The following is a 9142-nucleotide window of genomic DNA, read 5'->3' as shown; positions in this document are numbered from 1 at the left end:
TTACAGAATAAAAACAAAAAATACAATAGAAATACAAATACAGGAAATACAATACAAATACAATAGAAATTATAATACATACACATATACAATGGACAACCGAGGTGCAACAGTACAGATAACGCAACAGTATGGTGGGAAGTAGTGTGTGGTGACCGGTCAAAGTGAATGGGCAAGTTTAAACAGGTGAGTCTTGAGTTGCGTTTTGAATGTGGTGATGGAGTCTATTTGTCTTATGTATGGGGGGAGGGAGTTCCAGAGTCTGGGTGCCGTGCAACTAAAAGCTCGGGCACCCATGCTGCTAAGGTGTGAGGTGGGAGTGAAAAGAAGTCCAGCAGAGGTTGAGCGGAGGGTGCGAGAGGGGGTGTATTCTTTCAGTAAGTCATGTCTGAAATGTATAATTTTTCAAAAAAAACCTTAGAAGTTTCATTAATTTCTAAAGGATCCACACGTTGCCGTTGATTTACAGCTGGTCTGCGGGGCTTTTTACAGTATTGTGATATACTACGTTCAGCAATCAACGGCCCTACATCCAGGAGAATACACTCATTCTTTGTATAATTGTGTCTCTCGGTGTAGAGACCAGGCAGAAACAGCCTAGCGTCCATGATAATACATTTACTAATTATTTTTTTCATCACCACTTTGACTTCTTCCCAAAAAAAAATGTTTTTTTTTCAAAACTACCACATAAAATGTAATGTATCTCTCGGCATTATACATTTCAGGCCTACATCAAACTCACCTCACTGAAGGTACATTATGTTTTGTCAGCTGTAAGAATTCAAGGCTGACCTCAGAGTTAGGCCTTAGAACTAGGCCTCGGAATTGAAACCACGTCTTTCTATGTACAACACAGGACTGTGGCCCAACAATAGGTTTGTGTCACCAGTAAACTTTTTTTTTTGTGATCCCAAATGAGATCACATAGATGTTAAACAACAGAGGCCCCAGAATTGAACCAGAGAAACTCCACATGTTGTTTTTTGTTCGCTCCAATTTGAAGTTACCTAAAGACACAAATAGTCCCTGTCTTTTAGACAGGACTTCAACCACGGTAGTTCTGTGCCTGAACGTCTCACCCAGTTTTTCAACCTGTCCATCAAGATGTTCTGGTCGACCGGGTCGAATGCAGCAGTGAGATCCAGTAAGACCAAGACTGAGATGACGCCACCATCCGTATTGGAGCGGATGTCATTCAGAACCTTTACTAGAGCTGTCTCAGTGCTGTGATGTGGACGGAAACCTGACTGGAAGGCATTAAAACAGCCATTTAATGACTAAAGCAGACTAAAGGGGGGTGTTGGAGGGTCTTCTGAGTTACTGTAGTTCAGCGTATTGTACTGCAGGGGGCATCTTTCTGCTGTGGTTGCAACATCATTTAGGGAGGAAGTTCTCCTCAAGTGGAAGGTGTTGCTGGATGCAGGAGGACAGATGGTTCCTGGAACACTGTGAACATTGATCTGTTGAGAAGGTGGTCTTTGTGGACACTTGGTGGACCTTTTTGTACCATCAGATTGAGACCTTGTACTGGGAGTAAGACGTGGACGTTCTCAGTCGTCTCAGGAAGATCAGAGAACCTTCAACATGACAGGAAGTCCTCTGGTGGACTGTTCTCATCCAAACATGACTCCATGGACCTTCAGACATGACGTGACCTATTTCTTCATGATTCCTCCACAGAGTGGACCAGCAGATCTCAGAGTCCCCCAGGGGTCCGTCTGTCCAGCAGCATCAGACCCAGCTGGACTCCATCTTTCAGGTCTGTACATGAACAACAACTGCTACTCAATCTGTTGTCCTGATGTCCATCTGCATGCTGGTCTTTGTAGACCAGTGGACTGACGTGGACCTGATGTTTGTCTCCATGATTTCAGTCTGGTTGGGAAATTCATGTGGTCTTCTGTTCCAGCTGCTGGAGGACGACATCGTCATGTTTGTGAAGGACGAGCTGAAGAAGATCCAGAAGGTTCTGAGTACAGATTACCCAGAATCCTCAGAGAGTCTGGAGGACGATGAAGATGAGGAGCAGAAGAGCATCAGAGAGGCATTCATGAAGATCACAGTGAAGTTCTTGAGGGGGAGGAGGCAGGAGAAGCTGGCTGACCTCCTGCAGAGCAGTAAGACGTTTCTCTGAACATCTGAGCGGCTGGATCAACGATACCGAATGTCTCAGTAGATGACCAACATTCGCACATCAGACACAACATTAAACCCACTGGAAGGTGGAGTAACTCAGCTCATCTTCTTGCACCAGTCTTCTGTTAGGAACTCATTAATGGGGTCATTAATATCCCACTAAATACAAGTTTTATTCTAAAGAGTTGGACCATGTGGATTCAATATTCAGTTCCAGCAAACACAAAACTAACACAACTTATGTGTCTGAAGTAGGCCTGGGACGATAATCAATAAATCAATTAATCGCACGATAAATTAAAATGGACTTGATAATTTTTCCGGCCTCGATAAATGGCCATATGCACGCATATTTGTTTTCTTCGTCTCCGGCCTCCAAACACACTGGATGACAAGAGGGCTCACTCTGTGCATCGTTCTTAGCACCTGGGCGCGTTTGTTCCTTAGCGGAAAAAAATGAACTGAGTGAACCATCTTGTCAATCATTCAGACTCTTTGTATCTGTGGGGGGAGGCGGAGCCTCGGGTTGAATCCCCCGAGGAGAGCGCGGGTGGAGAGGAGAGGGGCGGTGGCGGCCCTGAGGCCAGCCGTCTCTCTCCCTCCAGCCCGCGGCTCAATGCTCGGGTAATTGCCAGGCGCGCCGGCGCGGCGAGGGGACGAGCATGAGCTCCGTCACCCAACGCGTCCGCCGCCAAGGTCCCCCAAGTGGATGGGAGCGTGTGTCCGCCTCCGCCGGCCTTCGCAGGCGCAGTGGTACGCGGTCAGCGCGGAGACCTGAGTCCACCGCGCAAGCGGGGGGCTCGACGGAGACGGCACTCCCTCCCGAGACGGCTCGAACCCAAGTTTGCTTGTTTTATTTGTTTTGCATATTTAAAAGTTCTCCAATGTCAAATAAAGGTTTAATTATTACATTTGAAAGGGTGTACTTGCATTATTATGATATTTTAACATTACATAAGTGCTTATTTTGGTCTCGACAATGGCGACAATAATATCGTTTATCGTCAATAATTTGTGGGACAATATATCGTCCAGCAAAATTTGTTATCGTCCCAGGCCTAGTCTGAAGTGAATCGTAGAGGAAACACTGTTCTTGTTCCTCTGATTGATCGGAGAGGTTTTTGGGAGGAAAACGCTTCAATACTCCTCATTGAACCGCTGATCAGTGAATGTTGAAATGTTGATTCTTTAGAGGAAGTAGAACTTGTTGTGGGCTGGTTTTAATCACTAAGGGCCCGATTTACTAAGATCCTAAATAAAGAGTACTAAATTGCGTGTGCACTGAAAAAGTTTGCGCGTGCTGTTGTTGCGTGGTTTGCGGGTGATCAACTAAGATTGCATGCGCAATTGATAACAGGTGCAAACCTCAGTATTTAAATAAGGTATTGCGTGTCTTACGGTTTGCGAGCGCAAACTTTGCGCCATGGAGAGTCTGGATGGAAAGCACAGTCACAAGTCACAAGCGCAAAATGAAATTTGACGAGTTGGAGTTAGAGATATTAGTGGAAGAGGCAAATTGTTGTGCCGTATTCAGCACCCCTGCCGTGAAAAGCACCCCCTCGTATATTCAATGATAAGTAGACCAAGAAAAAAAAAAACACACTGACACTTCAATATATTTATATATACACACTCACACAAACACATACTTAGGAGTTTATATTATATATATTTACAAATATTATGGAAGACAACACAGTAAGCAGGCTTGTAACGCCCGCCAATGTAATAATGCCCGCAAACGTAATAAACCACAAACGTAATAAAATTATGCAGTTTTTAATGTAATAATCCTGCAAATGTAATACAGTAATTTCCCACAAACGTAATAGTCGCTGCCTACTACAAACGTAACACGCGATTTCCCACAAATGTAATAACTATTACGTTTGCTTAGTTTGTTTTGGTTTAATCAATTTGTGCAAATGGAGGAGGAGGAGATACCTCATCTCATCATGCGCTTCGGGTTTGCGCGATTCGGGTTTAGGAGCGCACCTTCCATGAGAGAAACTGTTTGTCTGTTTTGGAGGTGGCAAAGACAAAGAATAGATATTTCCTCACAAAGACTGTTACACTGGATATTTGCGAGTACATTACCCAGACCTATGGTGTGCCCAAATTCAGAGCGCACAGAGCGCACAGAGCACACAGAGCACACAGAGCAGAGAGCGCTTTCCAATTCTGGGATGCCAATGACGTGATCTGTGGTTTGCATTATTCGTTTTGGAATACTCAATTTAGATATATACTGCATGGGATTTGGACTCAGAATAATGGCTGTACACAAGTATTTACAGCTGATAATGAATCACTGTGAATACATCAATGTCAGTTACGTGTATTGAATGGATGGATGACAACTAAAAGCGTAATCAGACAAGCTTTTCAGTGTTATTTTGGACATAGACTAACATGACAGCTCGGACATCATTTTTAATCATCTCTCCAGTCTTGATGCTCCGGTCAGCTCGAGACAATTGTCTCCAGCTGACCGTGGCATGCCGTGGCAATTATAGCCATTATTCTGAGTCCAAATCCCATGCAGTATATATCTAAATTGAGTATTCCAAAACGAATAATGCAAACTAGTAGATCACGTCATTGGCGCACAATAAGAAACACTTTTTTCTCCATGAAAACACGTGATTTATTTATTATCACAAATAAAAAAATGAAGATGCCTCCTGTGGCAACCTTTTGCTGAATAATACTCGATTTAACATTCATATAAAATATTTCTCCTTTTGCATGTGGAGAATCCTCACCACGATAGTAATGCTGTGCAGATTAGCACCTTCCTTTTGAACGTATTAAATACAGACGCAATGACGATCCCCGCAAAAACTTTCAGGCTTGGTAAATCTCATTGCGCGTGGTAAATGGACCAATTTGCATTTTCCCCTCCCAGTATTTAGCGCGTTCTGCCAGGTACGCCCCATATTGATTATTCATCAGGGCAAAAGTACTAAATGAATAGCGTGTGTTATTTTGCGCACGCTATTCTTTGCACGCTGTTAGTAGATCAGCTTGCACCTTGGTTTGCGGGTGCTGTCAAGTTTGCACACGTTTTTACACACGCAAACCTTTAGTAAATCAGGCCCTAATTGTTCTTTATTTCATCTTTATTTAGATACCGTCGCTGCCGTTTGTCAATCCAAACTCAAAGGTCACCTGCAGAAGAAGCACCAGCATGTGTCTGAGGGGATCATTAAAGCAGGAAAGACAACCCTTCTGGAGCAGATCTACACGGAGCTCTACATCACAGAGGGAGGGACCGGAGAGGTCAACAAAGAACATGAAGTCAGACAGATTGAAGCAGCTTCCAGGAAACCAGACGGAGCAGAAACACCCATCAGACAGGAAGACATATTTAAGCCCCCACCTGGAAGAGGAGGACCAATCAGAACGGTGATGACGAAGGGAGTGGCTGGCATCGGGAAAACAGTGTTAACACAGAAGTTCAGTCTGGACTGGGCTGAAGGCAGAACCAATCAAGACATCCAGTTCCTGCTTCCATTCACCTTCAGAGAGCTGAATGTGCTGAGAGAGGAGAAGTTCAGCTTGGTGGAACTAGTTCATGGATTCTTCTCTGAAACCAAAGGAATGTGCAGCTTTGAAGACTGCCAGGTCGCGTTCATCTTTGACGGTCTGGATGAGTGTCGACTTCCTCTGGATTTCCACAACCCTACAGTCGTCAGTGACCCCAGAAGGTCCACCACACTGGATGTCCTGCTGACAAACCTCATCAGGGGGAACCTGCTTCCTTCTGCTCGTCTCTGGATCACCACCCGACCCGCAGCAGCCAATCAGATCCCTCCTTACTGTGTTGACATGGTGACAGAAGTCATAGGGTTCACTGACCCACAGAAGGAGGAATACTTCAGAAAGAGGTTCAGAAAGAAGAAGCAGACCAGCAGGATCATCTCCCATATCAAGACATCACGGAGCCTCCACATCATGTGCCACATCCCAGTTTTCTGCTGGATCACTGCTACGGTCCTTGAGAACGTCCTGGAGAACGTCCTGGAAATCAGAGAGGGAGGGGAGCTGCCCAAGACCCTGACTGAGATGTACATCCACTTCCTGGTGGTCCAGGCCAAACTGAAGAAGGTCAAGTATGACGGAGGAGCTGAGACGGATCCACACTGGAGTCCAGAAAGCAGGAAGATGGTGGAGTCTCTGGGAAAACTGGCTTTTGAGCAGCTGCAGAAACGAAACCTGATCTTCTATGAAACAGACCTGAGAGAGTGTGGCATCGATGTCAGAGAGGCTTCAGTGTACTCAGGAGTGTTCACCCAGATCTTTAGAGAGGAGAGCAGCCTGTACAAGGACCAGGTCTTCTGTTTCATCCACCTGAGTGTCCAGGAGTTTCTGGCTGCTCTTCATGTCCATCAGACCTTCATCAACTCTGGAGTCAACTTGCTGGAGGAACAACTAACAACTCACCGTTCTTCAACCGGTTTCTATCAGACAGCTGTGGACAAGACCTTACAGAGTCCAAATGGACATCTGGACTTGTTCCTGCGCTTCCTCCTGGGTCTTTCGGTGGAGACCAATCAGAACCTCCTACGAGGTCTGATGACATCAAACCAAAGAAGTTCACAGAAAACTATCAGATACATCAAGGAGAAGATCAGTGAGGACCTGTCTGCAGAGAGAAGCATCAACCTGTTCCACTGTCTGAATGAACTGAACGATCGGTCTCTGGTGGAGGAGGTCCAACAGTCCCTGAGGTCTGGATGTCTCTCCAGAGATAAAGTGTCTCCTGCTCAGTGGTCAGCTCTGGTCTTCATCTTACTGTCATCAGGAGATCTGGAGGTGTTTGACCTGAAGAAGTTCTCAGCTTCAGAGGAGGCTCTACGGAGGCTGCTGCCGGTGGTCCAAGCCTCCAAGAAAGTTCTGTAAGTACCAATAGACACATGTTGGACCTCTGGAGTGGAGGGTAGTTTCTGACTACGTCTGGTTTTACCTCCAAATTTCGTGTTTTCTTCACTTGTTTGGGGTCTTTTTTTCAGCACAACCTCAAATTAGTGAGTTTACGCTGGTTTTTTCATTTCCAGAGACTTTAATGACACATTGGACCTAAAATCACACACAAGCATGAACTCTGACAAGGAAGCACTTTCATTTCTGTTTTTACTGGGGGGGGGGGGGGGGGGGGGGAAGGGCAGCATTCAGCTTCTATTCTCCACAGATCTGGAACAAACTTCCAGAAACCCGCAGGAACGCTGGAGGTTCAACCCTCAGTTCCTTTAAATCCAGATTACTTGATTCGTGATTCAACACAAACTTTACTGAAGACCAGCAGAACAGTTGGAAACACAACTACATTTTCTTCCATAAAAGTTAAATAACCTGGTTGTTGTTCTTTTCTTCCGTCTGCAGGCTGAGTGGCTGTAACCTCTCAGAGGACATCTGTCCAGTTCTGTCCTCAGTTCTCAGCTCTCAGTCCTCCAGTCTGACAGAACTGGACCTGAGTAACAACGACCTGCAGGATTCTGGACTGGAGAAGCTGTGTCCTGGACTGGAGAATCCACACTGTAAACTGGAGTTTCTCAGGTCAGGATTCATTCAAGTCTTTTCCAGTTCCAGTGAACATGCTGCTAAATATGTCTGCAGCAGGACACTTGTGCAGAGGTGCTGGATGACCATCAGCTGAGCCGACTGTCCATCAGTCATGTTACAGATAGATGTAATGTTTTCTATAAACTGTCCTGACGTGGTACAGACACATTCACCATCCTCAGAGTTGTCGTGGATGTGAAATCAACCATGAGCTGGTTTTTGCAGCCAGTTGAGGAGTGGCCAGTTGAGGAACTGCAGCGAGTCAGAGTTCCTCATGAGAAACGACCCAGAAGTGAGATGGTCGGCGCTTGGTCTCCACCTGGACAGCCAGCGATGAAGGACGACATGCCGTCAAAAATGTCGGCGGTCAGATTTGAGGTCCAGAGAAAACTCCGGAGTCCCACATTGTTTTGGTAGAGTTACACAGCGGTACCACACTAACTTAGTGTTTTAGTGGCCAGGGGCCTCATGTTCGAAACGTGCGGCGCACAAAAAACGTGCGTACGCCACTTTCTACGCTCAAGGTCGGATGTTCGAAAATTGCTTCTACTATTGGACCTCAGCGCAGCATCTGCTACCGTTGTTATAGTATTTTACTAGAGTGACTGGAGAACTGGGTCGGATTTTGTGGACCAATAGTTGACTGGTTTGAGTCTCACTTAAAAGGAGAGGGACTACTTTGTGTCAACAGGTAACTTTACATCAGAATCAACAAAAATGAAATGTGGAGTTCCCCAAGGTTCTATCCTAGGACCCTCGTATTTAACATCTACATGCCTCCGCTAGGTCAGGTAATAATAAACAACAAGATAAGCTACCATAACTAGGCAGATGACACACGACTTTACATTTCAATGTCACCAGGAGACAATGAGCCCATACAAGTGTTGAGTAGATGCAGAGGACAGATCAATAAGTGGATGTGGTATAATGTTCTTCAGGTGAACACAAACAAAACTGAACTAGTTGTTTTTGGACCAGAAGAAGAGCGTTTAAGAGTCGGCACACAGCTTCAGCCTTTACAGCTACAAACCACTGAAATCTGGGTGTAGTCATGGACTCAGACCTGGACCTTCAGAGACATTTAAACATGTACAAAGTCGTCCTTCTATCACCTGAAGATCATCTCCAGGATCAAGGATTGATGTCTCAGCAGGACCTTGAAGAACTCATCCATGTTTATCTTCAGTGGACTTCATTACTGTAACGGCATCTTCACAGATTTTACTAGCTGTCAATCAGACAGCTGATCCAGAACGCTGCTGGTTCTCACCAGAACCAAGAAGGTGGACCACATCAGTCCAGTTCTGAGATCTTTTACACGGGCTCCCTGGACCTCAGAGAATAGACTTTGAAATACTTTCAGTAGTTTAAAAATCACTGAATGGTTCAGGACCAAAATACATTAGAGACTTGTAGCAACCACCCAGACCTTTCA

General features: G+C 45.4%; 1 protein-coding gene across 1 annotated transcript; it reads left to right on the top strand.

Annotated features, from left to right (window-relative positions):
• Window positions 1–5977: 5977 nt before the first annotated feature.
• LOC133447772 (NLR family CARD domain-containing protein 3-like) lies at window positions 5978–8041 on the top strand. The gene is made up of 3 exons (XM_061726500.1): window positions 5978–7040; window positions 7525–7698; window positions 7930–8041. Exons 1-3 carry the CDS (start codon window positions 6097–6099, stop codon window positions 8039–8041), a joined length of 1230 nt encoding a protein of 409 aa, XP_061582484.1. The 5' UTR covers window positions 5978–6096.
• Window positions 8042–9142: the final 1101 nt, after the last annotated feature.

This window comes from Cololabis saira, chromosome 7 (genome assembly GCF_033807715.1).
Source record: "Cololabis saira isolate AMF1-May2022 chromosome 7, fColSai1.1, whole genome shotgun sequence".
Lineage (NCBI taxonomy): Eukaryota > Metazoa > Chordata > Actinopteri > Beloniformes > Belonidae > Cololabis > Cololabis saira.
The sequence above is the reverse complement of the archived record's forward strand: the minus strand, read 5'-3'. Positions and strand labels throughout refer to the sequence as shown.

Coding starts and splice junctions, on each gene's coding strand:
- LOC133447772 (XM_061726500.1), top strand. CDS start 6,097: ATGTGCCACATCCCAGTTTTCTGCTGGATCACTGCTACGGTCCTTGAG. Junction 7,041..7,524: donor CAAGCCTCCAAGAAAGTTCT/GTAAGTACCAAT, acceptor TTCCGTCTGCAG/GCTGAGTGGCTGTAACCTCT. Junction 7,699..7,929: donor TGTAAACTGGAGTTTCTCAG/GTCAGGATTCAT, acceptor TGGTTTTTGCAG/CCAGTTGAGGAGTGGCCAGT.